General features: G+C 40.2%; 1 protein-coding gene across 1 annotated transcript; it reads left to right on the top strand.

Annotated features, from left to right (window-relative positions):
- The first annotated feature begins 1,624 nt into the window (after window positions 1-1,624).
- LOC111604231 lies at window positions 1,625-2,659 on the top strand. The gene has a single exon (XM_023322208.2). It carries the CDS (start codon window positions 1,764-1,766, stop codon window positions 2,637-2,639), a length of 876 nt encoding a protein of 291 aa, XP_023177976.1. The 5' UTR covers window positions 1,625-1,763; the 3' UTR covers window positions 2,640-2,659.
- The last annotated feature ends 14,948 nt before the right edge of the window (window positions 2,660-17,607 follow it).

Raw genomic sequence — 17,607 nt, 5'->3', positions numbered from 1 at the left:
TATTGTTGCCGTGTTGCCAACAAATAAATGTGGTTTAAGCATGACAAGCCGCTGCGGGCTGACGGCTCGTTATCACCAAATATTTCTGCACACGAAATGAGCGAATAAATAAACTCTGCCCCCAAAAACGAGAGAGAACCGAGCACCACTCAGCAGCCACCGCGGCGGGGCCGTGGTGTGCAAATATAACGTGGCCTACCTTGCGGCACGAGGCAAATAAGCGAGCGGCTTGGCATTTGGTCATACGGCTAGCCGTTTATGGTCGTCACTTTTTTGGCCTTCTGTTTGACAAATAAAACGTGAAATGTCAGGGCGCAAAAAAGAGAGTAACCAATAAAAGCTTAATTAACTGTTTATGGCCATGGCATGTTAACAGTCCCAAAAAACGCCCAGGCAGCGACCACACACTCCACAGTCATTAATTTGCAGTTGGAGGGTTAGCAAACTGAAACAGACCAAAAATCCTTCTATTGCCTGAGTTACGTGCTCAAGACAACCGGGGAATATTAACTGAGATTGTGGCCAAGCAAGGCAAAATTAAAATAGATGCAAAAACTATGAGCCAACCGTCCGTCCAATGCCAATTAATATAAATATATGCAACTATTTGTACTGCCTAATTGGCTGACTTTTCAACTGACTTGTCAGCTGACTAATTGGTCAACGCCGAAAGAGGAAGAGCTGAGCTGCCAAACTTTTATTGCTAAACTACTCGTTTATATGGTCCCTTCGTCACTAATAGATAGAGAATGGAGAGAATTTAACCTTTTAAGCTATCATTCGATTCAAGTTTAAGTCCAAATTCACTAAATAATATTTTTTTTACTAGAGAACTCAACTTTTTTAAGATTGTCTTCAAGTTGATATAAGAATAAAACATTCGATTGAATATTAAAGAAAGTTAAAGCGTGATCGACTTCAACTGTTTTTCTTTCTTTATTTGTGTGCTTATAGCAGACAACAACCGTCGTCTACAGACGTCATAAAATATAAATTGAAGCTGGCAGCCCTTATTACATGGCTTTGTACACGTTCTGCTCACGTAAACTTCACACTAACCCTGGACAGTAAGTCAATTCGCTGAGTTGCAAACAAAATCTGCTAGCCTTGAAGTTGTCACTACCAGCCATGCAGATGGTCACACTTCACATCAGCTTCACCTGTCCTTATAATTTAATTGTAGTAAATGTACTAAAATGGAGCCTGCTGCTGCTAATCAATCTGTATGTCTGTATGTCTGTATGTCTGTATGTCTGTATGTCTGTATGTCTGTATGTCTGTATGTCTGTATGTCTGTATGTCTGTATGTCTGTATGTCTGTCTGTCTGTCTGTCTGTATGTCTGTATGTCTGTCTGTCTGTCTGTCTGTCTGTCTATATGTCTGTATGTCTGTATGCTCTCAAGCACAATACACAGGAACACATAAACGTATTAAGAATATTTTTCCATTTCTTAAATTAGATCCTTAAGGCTCTTATGGCTGTTTTGTACCTAATTTCACTTATCTTGGAGTTGATCTCCTAGTTCGCTTTCCAGTAGATTAGTTTTATTCGCTTCATATTTATTTTCGGGATCATAAAACATAACAGGCCAAATTGTTGTTGACTTGAAATGTTATTTTTTTTCAATAAAATTGATTATTATTTTAACTTTGTACAGAACAGAACAAATTCTGAAGTAGTTTTTGGTCAAAATATTTTAAGCTCTTTGATAATTGAATTCATATCTAAATTTAATGTTAACGTTTAATCCCATCTAAGACAATGGCAACTGAAATTGAAAAAGAACCCGTTAAAATAGTAAAGTCGACTCATGGACCCATTAGTATCATGCCGCCAACTGAGACACATGGAATCGGTGATAGCGTCATAGAGAAGCCACTTACCCCATGCAATTCGGTTGAGAATTTATCGGACCTATCCCTCGACTCGTCGTTCGCCTCATGCGAATCCTTTAAAACCATTTGTAAAGCATGGAAAAGCCGCGTGAAAAGTGTGTCGACCATGAGCTTGGACAGGGGCACCAACGATTTCGAAGCTGATTTGGGGGATATGTCGTCAAGGGTTGACATAAACAAGATGGTCGGCCCAATCGATGCCCAAGACCTGGCGAAACGCTTGTCGCTGTGCGTCGTCCTGGAGAGTCGCACTCTGCGACTCACCGATAGCAGCGAGGACGACGCGCCGCATGCTACGAGCAAGCCTTCCCAGCGGTTCTTTGAACCCGACGAGATTCGTGAAGCATTTGCTGCCTTCAAGCTATACGATGGAAATGAAGACAACTATATTGAGCTACCTGAGCTGAAGCTAGCTCTGGAGAAGCTATCGGTGCCACAGACGCACCTGGCCGCAAAGGAACTCATGGGTCAAATTGTCGGCAATCAAGCAACAAAGATGAACTTTTGCCAATTTCTGCTTACTTATGCGGCGATCCTGGAAACCAATAAATCAAGAGTCGGTCAGCCAATGAACTCTCAGTTGGACCTGACACGACCCAAGGAATCCGTCAATGTTTCCGAGGTGGGCGTAAGCGGAGCAAAACGTTTCTTCGAGTCCAAGATTGCACAGCAAAATCAAGACCAACAATCAGCCTTAGCCAAGGAAGACTGTAACCAATTTAACATAGTTCCAAATACATAAATAGACGTCATTCAGGCCGATTTCAATCGTATTCGACTTCTCTTGGTATTCAATCCAATGCAATTGGATTATGTCGTATCTCCATCATTTATTTCGATAGGTTTCTGTTGAAAGTTACGTGCTATACAAGTCAAGCTGACCTTGTGTCAAATCAAGTCTCATAAATCACGTTTCAATAAAACAAAACCAAAAACTTAAGTGTCCAATCAAAGGTAATTGCTGCGTGGATATCGCTCTCTTTTTTGGGCCGCGAAAAGAACACAACGCAAATGCTTTACACCCACGGGAGGAGCTGGCCCACCTCCAGCTTGCCCCTTTTATTTAGCTATGTATCGCCTTGTGGCAACTGGCCCCACGGCTAAATGGGTGCTACACACGCCAAGTGCCAACAGCCAAGAGCCAACTGCCAATCGCCAAAGGGCAACACAGACCAAACTGGGCCGGGTCGGGCCGGAAGTTGCCTAGCCCGAAGCCAAAATATTTTCGTGCAAATAATTTGCCAGCTTAACTACGTTAAGTATTTAGATATGTATTTTTATATCCTTCCCCTCTTCTTTTTACTTTTTTGCATAAAAGATATCACACACTACACACAACTACAGTGAGCGCTGCATACAAGCGATCACGAGACTCTAAACTCACATCTTAATACCATCCCTATCAAGAGCGAGATCTATCGGAGTACTTGGCTCTGGAGAGCACAGGAAGCTAAACAGAGTTATTAGAGAGCTGATTGTCCGATTAGAGAACGAGTCCGCCGCACTACAATTATGTTGCCATTAAGCAACGAGTGATGTGCGAATGCTTATAACAGATTTTAGCCTCTCCAGCTCTGGCGATAAATTCAGAGAGAGTAATGTGGCACGCCATATACAAATTATAATGCAAATTGTGGCTGTTGTACAAAGCTGCGTATACGCAACGCGGCCGACTTATGTAATAAAAATCCAACTAAAGTCATGCGAAAATAATAAGCATTAGCATGGCCACACAAAATATAGACGGTGAAGGACGAGGCGTAGACGGGGCGTGAAAATAGTTTTCAAATTAAAATAAATGCCGCAGCTGAGGCAACTTTTATGTATCCACAGCAGCTACCGGGCAGCTGGCAGCAGGGGTTGAGCATGGGGCTTGGCTGGGCTGGCTTCCCTTGGCCACACTTAGCTAACCGAAATGTCATGAAAGTAAATTCACTAGAAAATTAATTATGAACGGCAGCAACGGCGGCAGTGGCGATGTAACTGAAACCAATGCAATGGGGCGGGACGGGGCGGTGTGTCATACCTTTTAATGGCAATGCCATCAATTTCGCTCAATTGCGTACACAATCGCATCTAATCACATTGAAACGACCCCACTAGCGAGCTAGCAAGCAGCGCTTACAGCAAAATCAACAACAACAGCAACATCAACAGCAACGATAGTAAGAAAGTCAACTCTTGGCGCTCGCTGCGATGCTCTGGGTAAATGTTTATGGTTATGGGTATATGTTTGCCTTCGCTGGCTCTGTGCTTGTGTGCGAAAAAGGGTCACGCGTCAAATGTCATTGACATGGTTTGTCTTGCCTTTAAGTATTTGCAAGCACACGCACACGCACACACACACAGACACAAAGCAGCTTATGGCAACATACCAAAGGCTAGCGCCCGAAAGTATGCCACGATTGCGCCTCATTTGCTGCGTGTCCTGCACTCTGCACTCTGCGACTCGGCTCAATTGAATTTTAGCTTGCCAATTCCTTAACTTTTGCTTAAATTGCCAGAGATGGCAAACTATCTTGGCAGCCCCGAAAGTTTCATATATATAAATTAGTTTGTAATCTTTGCTTTTTACTTACCTGTTCTAGTTTAATATTAAAATATGTTTTTTTGCTATCTTCATCTTAAAATGAAAAGTCTCAGAAGTCATAACCTAACTGTTTTTTCAAACGACCAGGTCAATTTTGTTGTTGGATTTGCCAGCCTGTCAACAGCATTGACCTATTCAATCATTGACCTGTTAAACAGAGTCAGACATTCAGCTGAATCATCTGCACTCTCGATTATTGCACATGGATAAAAGCCGTTTCCATTTGAGGTATTTTTATTCAAATAGTTCTCAAATGGTATTTGAATTGTGAATCACCTAACAGATATTAAAAATATTTAGTAAAGGTATCAAAAAACATTTGCTATTCGTCGCACACTCGACATATATTCGACTTCATATGTGAATACATTCAGTCATTAAATATTGCTTTTACATGTGAAGCGGTCGAAACTTTAAATAAGAATCTAAATGGAAATGCATATTAAGAACATGACGAAATATTTAGGCAAATGTCAAACTGTCAATGTGCCTTAATATTTATGTCAATTGGACTCGCCCACTGACCAGTCAGCAGAAACTGTGTTGTGCCCCGGGCCAACGAGGACTGTCATTGAGGCTGAGAGACACGCAACCTTGAAGGCGACCGACAATAAGTTTGTTAATATATGTGTGCACAGCGCTCAATGGCTTAACCCTTTTCACTTGAGCCGAAGTCATGGAGACATTTCGAAGATTAGACAAACCATTTTCATATCATATTCCCCAAGTGCCACAAACGTGCTTAAGTTATGAATGCCTGAGCCAATCGCCATAATGTGGCGTCACAATGTGAGCTCAAATTTCCATGGGCAACTTTAATCGCAGGTCAAGAAATGGCTTTGAAACCAATTTGAGGAATGTTCATGACGCATGTCAGGTGTAGCCACAGGCCGAGTCCTTGTTGCGGCACGTGTCACATAAAAAGCTAAGCAATTCTGACAGGGAACTCAAACAGTTGCTCTAATAGTAATAATACGTATAATTAAATTTGAATTACAAATATGCCACACTCTCCAAAGCAAATTTGATACTTAAGCACTTAATAGGCGTTCAATCGTATGGAGACTGTACATAATTACAGCAATATGAGTCAATAATATTCAGCATACAAAATCACAATTTCAGTATAAGCTAAGCAAACGGAATCAAAGCATTTAAAGCGTATAAAGACTTGACCTTGGCCTGGCTACACTTTGGTAATATTTTAAAGCTATTTGGGGTCTTTGATGTTTTTAGCTTATCATGAAAGCATCATTTAAAAAATAAAATATAATAAATGTGTAGTTGAGCAATTACACTTTTAAAGAGTATTAAAAGAGTATTATAAAATGAGAATAAGTTTATTTATTTTGCATCAGTATAACTGCTGCATGCGTTCGTCTATCTGTGTATTTTTGTGTAGTTGCCCAGATGCGATTCCCGTCCCTTAATGGCCATAAGAAAGTATATGGAAATTGGTTCCTAAACTTAAGAAGCTCTTAATTCGAACTACACTTAAGCTGCCAACTAAGCCTAAACTGACTTAAATTTGTTGTACCTTGTTTGTATTTACACACACAATGAATTCCAGACAATGGTTCAATTTTTTTGGAATTATCATAAAAATACATTGCGTGTGCCTGAACGAAATGCAATTTTCAAAATAGAAATTGAAAATAAACAAATGTGAGCTTTGAATTTCCATTTGCATTTACCCTGTGAGCAAAGTGTTCTAAAAGGGTTTAATAACTACGAAAAATGTGAGTTGATTACTAATAGCTAAACAGCATTGATTTCAGATCATGTTGACTTGATTCCAACTAAGAGAGCAAAAGGAAGTTAAACTGGAAATGGAAGAGGAAGCAAAGCTAACAAGAGTTGGGTACAGGGTATCGCTTAGTCGCAAGCTTACCTTCATGCTCATATTTTTTATGAACTGCTGGGCCATGAAATTGTAACTGTAATTTCAATCTAAAGATTGTTAGATAATATATAAAAAATAAAGGGGCATAAAGAGCAGAACACTTTTATGCGCTGCTAAAGCCTTAAAGAATATTTTTTGAACTAGAAAAAAAATGTACACAAATTGAAATTCTAATTAATGGAGTTAGCTAGTTGTTATTATGAAATAAACCTTCTTTAGGTTTCATTTCGTGTGACCGCAGGGCGAACACTACAAATCAATCGTGGGCCAACACGCCCCAAGAAAAACGTGAGCCAGGCATTTAGCTCTTTAGATTTTACATTTTCCTGATGCTCATGTTTTTCCCCATTTTGGTAGCTGTCTAGAAAATACGTTCAACAAGGACGAAGCAGCTTTTAGATTCAATTTCCGCGTATTCAACTCGCTTGTTGCTATTTTGCATGACTCGTCTCAGAGACTGAGGCTAAGACTGAGACTGAGACTGAGACTGAGATAGAGACTGTGGCCTCACAGATTGGATTCATGTTACTGGTGGGCGTTTGGCCCTGGGTGGTGCAGCTTACTGAGCTTCTGCTACTTGTTTTTTCTTTGCCACTTTGAGGTCGAGCATATTGGCAGCATTGGCAAAATCTGGCATAGGCGTAACTTTTCAACTTGTTCGCCAAAAGTTTCCTTAGCTGTTTTTAGCCTTAAGTAATTCGCGAGCATTCAACGATTTATGCAGTTGCGAAAAAGCGCATTTGCCGTTGCAGTTGCTGTTGCAGTTATTTCAAGTTGATATATGTCAAGGGATTAAGTAGGTTTCGCTCTGCGAGTGTTAAAAAGTTTTTTAAGTTGACTTTATGCAGTCAGCTTGTGATGAAATATGTCGAGGGAATACTCAATTTCCGCAAACTTAAAGTAAAGCAAATAAATTACAAAAATTAATTTAAATATTGATTGAGTTGTGCCAAGTTCTTCAGACAATACTCTGCATTCAAGTTTTACATCTGTGGGTGGTGGATCGCTTCAATGAAATTGTTGTATATTTAAAGACAATTATATATATATATATATATATAACCGTGCACACAATATCCATTGGTTAACCAGGTAATCCGATGCAAGCGCAGCACCTTTACCTTAGTCTAAACTCGAAATCAATTATCACTTTAGAGTCCGCAAACAAGCACAATTTATTCTTGAGGTCGAGCGCTATTAGCTGAGCAAGTTTACTAAAACTTCCTGCTGCATATCAATAACTGAGTAAACTCGTTATATTCAGCCCAGCGTAAAGCAAAATAGAATCAACCGCGACCACCCTCTCTGTCTGAGTGTAATCAAGGCTGAGGGCTAACTCGCTGCTCCGCATCAGTCGAAACCCAAATTGACTTGTACAATAAGTCAAATGTTTAGCTGTCTCATTGGCCGTGTCAGGCGTCTCGCCAGCAACAGTCAGCGCAAGGACCCGGACACTGGAAACTGGATACTAGGGTGCTGACATCTCAAATGAAATTAAGTGTAAAATTATCAAAGTTCACAATGCGCTACAGTTTAGCGATAAAAAAAAAAACAATTTTAATATGAAAGGGCAAGTAAATCTGTGCGTTTCTAAATCTATGCAGCGTTCATTTTTCTTTTTGTTGCCAACGTCGTCTTCCTGCCTGGATTTGATGATGAAAAATTGAAAAAATGAAAGTCAACGTCGAGGCGAAGCTTTCAAAAAAAATAAAATAAAAAATATGAAGAGAAAAGGAATGTTTGGCTGACACGCTTAACCCTTCTTGGTTCTGGCAGGCGGCAGCCACGTTGGCACCCGCTTTGATGACACTGAAAGGCAACTTTCATAATGATAATAATTTTGTGCATGATTTATGAATGAACAAGTTTTATAGCTCCAAGCCGAGGTCCGTGCTCAGCCCCGTGCCTCTCCCCCACCCTCACTCTTAAACGCTGCCGTTTCTGTTTCTACAAACCTTGTGCAAATGTTAATTTTTGCACAGCAAAGAAAAGCGAATATGAAGTAAAATTGCAAAGACCACGAGCTATGCGGAGTCCGCTACGCCCCACTCCATTAACATCCGCTCGCTTGCCTAAGGACCGCACACACACACACACACACAGAGAGAGCCAGCGAGGGATGTTGGAAAGTTTTTCACTTTAATATTTATTTCAACTGTCGGACCATTTCGGTGTGTAGTAAATTTGCATCTTTCAACGTTCAAATACACAGATGGGCCGCTGCTGGCCGCCTGCTGGTCGGGGTCAGTGGAAGGCTGTGCAACCTGAGACCCCTTTTCAAAATCATTTCGCTGTGAAATTGTGTCCGCATAAGGAATTGACTATGGCCTTAGCGTTGGTGTTGCCCAACTACGTAGTAGCACGTGAGCTCATTCTAGCTGCGCGCTAGTAAAACTTTGCCGTGCCCTCTCCCCTCTACCCTGGCAAAAGTTGAGCTGGCCAGGCGCAGGCCACGCTAGGCCAGGCCAAGGCAGTCGAGTGAGTATTGCCATTGCCTCGTGTTGCTGCATCTTCGGCATTCGCGCAATGCCATTAAATAGAAACCCCAAAAGTATGCTATGTCGGCACAACAAGTCGTTAGTTGTGGCCAGCTTTGGCTGTTGTGGTCTTTCAGTCGCGTTTTATAGCCCCTGGGCAGCCGGCAGCTGATAATATGAAATTAATGCCACGTTAGTTTATGTTACCCGGAGACTTATGAAGATTTACGAGCCATGCAATCGATGCCCAGTTGCATGACTGCAATTAGGCGTAACAAAAACACGAAATTATGCAAAGCCAAAAATTCTAAAGCTCGTTGCAGTGTCAAATTTCACTCTGGCAGTTGAATGTATGTGTGCACGTGTGACTGTGTGTGTGGTAGGGTGGCTGAGATGTGGCTCGACACGATCTGCTGATGGGCACTCTACACTCTTCTCTTTCATCACAAAAAGCGCAATGCACAGAAATTTGGGTTGGTTTCAAAATAAATTTCACCTTGAGCCTAATAAATATAAGAAAATGTGACTAAACAATTAGTGAGATGATATATATGCAGTAAATTAATTTATAACATAACTGGCTTTTTTCTATCTATAAATCTAAATATTAAACTCTGAATTAATATTAAGAATTCCAAAAAATATCCATAAATATTTATTATTAATATACAGTATATATATTATTTATATATCATTTTTATATCTATATATAGTATGTGTATTGCATATATCTAACACTTATTTCAAATTTAAGTCTCAATTAAATTAAATTAATATTCCTGCAAATGTGGCCCAGCCTAATTAGGCAGAAATGCATTTTAGAACCAACATCAAATTTGTTTTTACTTATATTTTCGGCAGCTGAAAAAAAAGTGGTGAGGCAGTAGTCACATACCGGCTAACATATATTCACATTCACACACAGACACACTCACACACACACGCAGAGAGAGAGTACTTGCCGTTGAAGCCATGTGCATAGGCAAATTTACAAATAAATTTCCCAAATGTGACAAGGACATTTGCATTGAAATTCTAATACCGAAACACGCAAGCACAGGCCGGAATCTGGCTGTGTATGTGTGGGTGTGTGCACAGCTATGAGGACGTGCGAAGGAGGCAACAACATTTATACAAAAGCAAAGCCAGCGTTAAGGCCACATGTTCAGGCAGGATTCTGTGTTTGGGGCGGGCGGCAGCGGCGAGTCCTCAGCAAATGTTTGTTTCAGTTTATTTGTGCATGTAATTGAGGTCGTAAGCAACAAGCTAGAGGTACACATACATACACACACTCACACACGGGGAAAGAAGTTCTGAATATCGATAGTCAGGCTGTGCTTGAGTCTTCCACTTTGCGGTAAGTGTAAGTGTAAGCGCCCCAAAGTTCGTCCCGTTGTAATCCTGAAACATAGCCCGACTGTCGCAGCGCACTTGCCACAATCCAATTCAATCTAGCAGAATGTCAAATATGATTTTCAGAACGGTAACTATAACATTCAACATTGAATATGATAGTTTACGCATCTCATCACACACAACCGCATATCAACCGACATGACCAACACAATCAGTGTAAATTTAATTAAGGCAGCATATCAAATAGTTTTTGTGACAAATAGTATTCAATCACTTATCAACGCCCACGTAGAAATTGGTTAATGTTAATTTATTCATTAGATCTGTGCATAAGAGAAGGTTAACCAAGACACCGAACAATGAGGCGTATGCCCAAAACAAAATTTCATGAAAATAACTAAAATTATAAAAAAAGCAAATGCTTAAATAAATAATATATAGCCAATTTATTGACATAAAAAATACAATTTTTTTGAATACGCCACTCGATTAAAAGGTCTTCATATAGAGCTTATCATTGATAATTCCAGATAACTTAATAGACTTGATTCGACTTGATAGACTCTAAGCTGGATAAAACATAGTTTCTTTCATGAGTCTACATTTCCTTTTTTTTACATTGCAACTTGCAGGCGTGTCTTACTCAGCTAAACGAGTCTATTAAAATGAAAATATTATTGATAAATGTATATCTAAATCTATATTTATAAATGTCCATAAGTATGTCAATCTCTTAAAATAAACTAATTACACGCAATAAATTAATTTGTGCACGGCGCTGAGTAATCACTGGGAACAGGTTCTTTTTAAACATATTTTAACGTCTACAGTTGACTGCCTTTAAAGCAGACTAATTGAAGGAGAGAGAATGCCCTTTGACACAAGCACAACAAAAATAATAAATGAATGAAACAGAAATTGAATAGAAACGAACAAAGGGCAAAATTCATTTACTGGTGGGCTTCACTGTACCACACTTATGCAAATATGTTTTAGCTATGTGCAGCATTTAATTTAAATAAAATATTCCAATTTACGTTTTTTTTGTCGCATATTTAATTAGACAGCGGAAATGAACAATTTAATTAATTAAAAGTACATGGCAAACAGCTCGTTGCATAAATTTAGTTGACATACTGATAAAATTGTAGTTAATATCAGCTTTTACACATGGCTCCCATTCAATTGGAATATGGGGAAACTCTGTCGTCGCTCCTGAATACAAGCTAATTTCATCTAGCATTTTGTGGCCGTGAAGGGACCGAGCGATGTTCGGATAACTATCACACCTGACAGTTGACAGTCGTTGAGCCGGCGTTTACTGTTAATCACGTGGAGCACGCGAGCGTAGCACAAAATGTTTGTAGCCTGTCCTCGGGCCGGACAAGCATAAAGTCAATGGCTGCATTAAATATGCATGCACAAAAATCAATCGAGGCAGCGCACGATGTAAACAACTAATTTGTTATAATGAAAGGCAGACATTGTATTTGCATGCGCCGGGGGAACAAAGCAAACACATAAATTCTACATCGCGCAACAGGCAACAGGCGACTGGGGAGAGGCGACCGGCGACACTCAATAATGAAGAACCACGCAATAACTGCATTGATGTTCAATATTTTGGCATATTCAATTTCAATTAACTTATTTAAAAAAATGTTTTTAGGCACTTCATACAAAAAATATTTATGGTACATAACATATTCTACAACTAGTCAAACGCCTTATTTTTAGCTTCATTTTTTTATTTAATATTTAAAATAGTTTGTTTATGTGGCCTGAAAGAGCTGAAAGCTAAATACTTACTGCTATATATCTGATTAAAATTGTATTTTCATATTTTATACTTAATTTTACGCTACTTCATGAAGTTCATATGAAACATATAGTCTATCGCTGAATGGACTGATAAGACGAATATCCAAAACGATTGGATAGTTAATGCTTATAATTATCTACCCCAACTATGACAACCCCATATATTATGTATCAGCTCTAAACTACACTCAAGGTGAAAGTATATTTATAAAAAAAAAACTAATATAAAGAACTAATATAGAAATATAAGTGAAAGTGAAATTTCAATTTCAAATAAATACCTTAAATACCTTTGCAGCTAACTGAATGTAATCCACATTACCTGCTGACGATCTGCAGCACAGGAACCGCAGCAGTTCGAAGAAATTTACAGCAAGCTTTTTGGCGCACAGTTTCCATTGTGGTCGGAGGAGGGCAGACAGTTGCAATAGACTGCTCTAAGTGTAGTTTAATTAAAGCCAGCTGGCATTGTTATGCCATGCACGACACAAATGTCGACCCGAACATCGATGTCAACGCTGTCGTTGATTTATGGAATGCGCGCGTTTTTGCAGACTGGCAAAGACGCGCTCTGAAGCCGCGTGATAATCAAATGTCATTCCTGGCATGCCAGGCATGGCCAGGCCCGGCCAACACAAGCTGAGTCAAGACGAGCGCCCATTGGGGAGCACATAATACACACGACAAGTGCTTAATTTATTTTACATTAAAGCCTCATTTATCTTGCCTTATCGCTTGTGCAACAACATTGAAGATTTACTTGGCCCAGCACACAAGCAACAGCAGGCAACAAAAAGCCAAGAGAAAACAAAAAAAAAATAAACAAAAAGAAAAGAGAGAGAAGACAGGAACCCATTCTACAAAATATTCCGTTGAGTTGTACTGGGCTCTGCCATCCGACACGCCCCTAATTTATGTGCCTTCAACTGCACACGGACGATTGTTACGCCCTTTTTTTGTGATTGCTGCTGGTGGCCCTTAAATGGTCTGTATTGTATGTTGCTGTTGCTGTTGGTTGTTGCTGTTGTCGCATTCGTTGTTGTCGTGTCAATGTCCTGCGCCTGCATCAGCGTGTGTGTGGCCTTTATTAATTGCAACGCCTCAACCAAAATTGCTTGCCATTTTGCTTTGTGTTTTGTGAGCCGTTTTTTGTTGCACGTTTCATTTACTTGTGTTGTCCATAGAAGCTTTTTTTCCTGCTGACCGCTGACCACTGCAAAAAAAGGCGCCGCCTGCGGTTAGGCTTTAAATTGTTGCCAATATTTTTATCTCCCTTCTCGCATGTACTTCCTTTTTTTGGACACACATTATTGAATTAGACCTCATCTCAAAAAAAGAGGAAAACCAATGTAAATTGAGTGCAATGCAATTATTAGTTTCGTGTGAGAAGCCAACTGTACTGCAGATGAGTGAACTACAGCGCTCTATGCTGACTTCAAATGCAAATGTTACAACACTTTTTATACCTTAAACCCATTGAAAATGAATATTCAGTATAGAAACGTGTTTGGCTTCGCTTTTAAAACATATCTTGAATGCCGTAAATGTTGGAAACTTCAGACTTACGGTTTGGGCTCCTGTAATGAATACAGAGATTTAGTATATTTTGGATACCTCCTCTCCTTCCCCATCAAATTCATAAAAATTCTAGAGACTTGTGCTTTGTCAAATACATCATAATAGCATCTGGATTGCGTAATTATGACCTGCATTTCAGTAAAAAAGTTTATATAGAATACAAGTTATTCAACAATTGTATTGTACGATTTTTCTCAGAAAACTTTAAAATTAATTTTACAAATGCTCGTCGCGAAATAAATTTAATTAATTTTAAAAAATGTTGAATATAAAATGTCTGCCATAAGAGCATCAATATTCATATTTAAATGAATATTTGAAATTCATTAAAAGGCAAAAAAGTGTGCTTTGACACTAGAAGTTGTTTGCTATTGAAGCTGTTAGTTGACAAACTTGAAGCTTTGTCATTAATATTGAGGAGAGCGCTGTGAGCTATGAAAATATTGAACGCAATCATAAGTCAGGAAATAATAATAATTTTTAATACTGCGCCTGCTCTTGATAACCCAGGTGAAGTACATTCTGGCAGCAAATAAAAAATGAATTATTTACAGCGAGGCAACCGGAGCAGGCGAGCAACAGCCGCCACATGTGCCATGTTGCATGTGCGCAGATCGCAGGCGCCACCAGTCAAGTCAAGTCGTCCTTGGCCCAGAGAGCCAAACAGCCAATCCAACCAGCCAACCAGCCAACCAGTCAACCGACTGTCTAGTAGGAGCAATGAACACGAAGTTTCAGGACAAGTTTGGCCAGAGCCATATGGCCAACATTTGAATTTCGCTTAAAGCGCCTTTTGCCTTTGATTTATGGCAGTGCATAAAAGGGCAATAAGGAACCATTGTTTAAATTATAAAAACAACACTCAGGTTGTATAAAATATATATATGTATATTACATACAGTTGTAAGTTAATTGCTTTTCTTGCCTGCACTCGCCGAGGGCAATTAATTTTCGTTGCTTACGGTTTGTTTCATGATTTTGGTACGGCTTGTGGCCTTAAGACTTAAGTCGTTTTATGTGGTCAAAAAATTGTTTCATTTTGCTAGCTCCTATGGTCGGAATTGAAAAAGAATTTTTGCTTTGTTTGTGTTGATTTTCTCCATAGTTTTTCAAACATGAAAAGATTGATTGTACAACAAAATCACCGAAAGCTTCCTTTTGCTCACACTCTGATACAGGCTGAGCTGTGACATCGGATGGCAACTTTTTTTGATTTGCCTCTGCCTAGAGGCGTTTGAAGTCAAGCACATGACTCGTTGCCTTTTTACTGGGTCAATGTAATAATTTGCACAACAGCGGATAAACGATAACTACTCAAACGTGCCAACGTGCAACGTACAGCGTTCAACATTCAACGTTCAAGTGAAAGTGAAAAGAAGGCAACTCAAAGCAAGGCAGCACACAATGACCAACAGAGCAGAAGCAAAAACTCGCAACTGCCAATCGAGAGGCAACTTTTTTAGTGGTTCGCTTCTTGGCTAAACGGAAATCGATTCAAGTTGGCCAACAGGCAACTTGCACTTACCAAGATAATGTATATAGATATAAATATGCGTGTGGGTGTGTGTGTGTGTGTCAATGTATTCCAAGAATTGTGCTTTGTATATTTACTTATAAACTTTTATGCAAACAAACACAAAGATTTACTCTGATAGCAGTAAGTTGCATAATAGAAAACTTGACATGAGGCAGTCATGGAAAGTACAAAACCTGAACTTTGGTCAAACACTGGTTAACTTTTGCGAAGCAAAAACAAAAAACCAGCCAGTCTATAAAAGAGTTTATTTAGAATAACAAGCAAACAAACAAAAAACAAAACTTGACTCGACCAAAAATGCAATATTTATATAGAGAATATTCAAACTGCAAAAACATTGCTAACCGAAACTCATTGAATGTGCATAATTTTTAGCAAAAACATAGCTCAAAATATGTTTAAGTTATTTAATTACTGATTCAATTGCTCAACAAATAGTCAACAATATGGCGAATCTAAGTTGCTTCCGTTGGTCGGAACTTGATTATTCATTCAGCTGCTGCTGACTGCTTCACATTTACTCTGGCTACAAAGTGTTGTTGCTGCTGTCGTTGTTAATGGGTTGCCAGCAGTAAGTATAGCACGCATAATAACATGCCAAGCAACAGTTTTTAGACGCCATGCATTAAAAATTAACTGCAAACGCAGTAAAAACTCTGGCCAAAGCGCGCCCGCATATAAGAGCAACAGGCAAGCAACGTAAATGAAAACTAATTTCGAGTTTTTCAATCTGGGTTAAATGGGGTTTTTTACTGATGCTGCCGCTGCTGCTGTTGCTGCTGCTGTTGTGGCCTTTGGCAATTTTAATCAGGCAAACGCTTTGAGCCAGCAACCAAGGAGCAGTCAGTCAGTTAGTCATTCAGTTAGCGAGTGGCTTTGTCCTCTTTGTAATTGTAAACTTTTTACTGGCATCTTTACAAATCATTTGCAATTCATTTGCCAGGCACTTATGAAACGTTTAAATGCCAGAATTTAATTACGCCGCTGCCACCCTCTCAGCTCCACACGCCCGCCCATCCACATCGAGTTGGTTCACTCGCGCGCATATAAATTCGAACTCGCGCAGTCAATGGCCCCGCCTCTTTGGGTCTTTACAGGTAAGTCCTTGCGCAGAGCTCTGAGCTCTGTAACTGCCAGTAACTGTAGCAGTGCATGTGTATTTGTTTCCTATTAACTAAATAATCAACCGTATTCAAGCGCCTGTGCCCACTCCGTGAATGCCATGAAAGCGGCTTACTCTTCCAGCTTTTATTGCCGCATGCCGCATGCCTCTTGCTGCTTACGGCTTGCTACTTCAGACGCAGTCCCGGAGTGTTGACTGCTTGAGTGGATAGTGGGTGTAGCTGACACAGCCGCAGCGCCAGGTAGCTGCCTCCCAGTTGCATGCCAACGATAATCTTCTTGCGCTCCTTTTCCTATAGATACTCTAGTAATCAGCAATCGAGAGAGCAGCTGCCAACCAGGGTTGCAGCGGCACCCATTTCCCATTAGCTTATAGAGCATTTCAAGTTGCCAAAACATTAAGTTAACTCATATATTTATATTCATTTACTGCGTATTCTCTATCTCTCTCTCTCTCTCTTTCGATCTCTCTCTCTCTCTCTCTCTCTCTCTCTCTCTCTCTCTCTCTTTCGATCTCTGGTATAAAAGATATTTGTAGCACAGACAAGTTTAAGCTGCAGATTGAATTCATCTATAACCTGATCCAGATGCTGGCACGCGAGACAAGTGTGAGCTGCACACTTGGTTTATCTTTAAAGCGATCCATTTCCAGGCTATAAGGGATAGCATTTCACTTTGCAGCCCTGCGAGTCGGTTCACATTTGCTCGCAAATACTTTTGCAATCAGCGGCAATTGTAGCTGGCAGCAACAACAACGTCGTCAACAACAAGAGCAGTCAAAGCTACATAAAAAGGCTGATGCTGAGCCGCAGTAGCAGCGACTGCAAGTGCCACGTTGCAATGAAGCAGGCACAAATGCAGATGCAGCACAGCTCAACTCGATACCTCAACTTGACGGCAACTGCAACTGCAACTACGACTCCGACCGGCAACTGCCACTCAACGGCAACTGCTGGCTGCATACATGATGCATGTGCCCCAGCGACGACAGGCCTAGTTCCAGACTTGGGCATTTGTATGGACGTTTCGTTTCGTTTCGTTTGTTTGTTTGCCTTGCCTGGGCATGTGCCAGTGCCTGGGCCAGTGCTGCTGTGCCTCTGCCTCATTCTGGCAGACAGCTTGCAGTTTGCAGTTTGCCTGTTTGCTATTTGCCTTGTTGGTTCGTTCGCCCAGCTTGTGGGTGGCTGGCGTTTCCCTAGCTGCAGTTTTTGTTGTTTGTTTGCTTTTTAAAGTTGCAATCATTCTACACATTACACCATGGCAAACATGACCCATATTTTTGGAAGCCTTTCACTCCAGCTCCTTCCACTCTCCCTTCCACAAACA

The sequence above is a fragment of the Drosophila hydei genome, unplaced genomic scaffold (assembly GCF_003285905.1).
Source record: "Drosophila hydei strain 15085-1641.00,03,60 unplaced genomic scaffold, DhydRS2 tig00008121-arrow-pilon, whole genome shotgun sequence".
NCBI lineage: Eukaryota > Metazoa > Arthropoda > Insecta > Diptera > Drosophilidae > Drosophila > Drosophila hydei.
The sequence above is the reverse complement of the archived record's forward strand: the minus strand, read 5'-3'. Positions and strand labels throughout refer to the sequence as shown.

What these genes read in the sequence shown, in the direction of transcription:
- LOC111604231 (XM_023322208.2), top strand. Translation starts at nt 1,764, where the DNA reads ATGGCAACTGAAATTGAAAAAGAACCCGTTAAAATAGTAAAGTCGACT.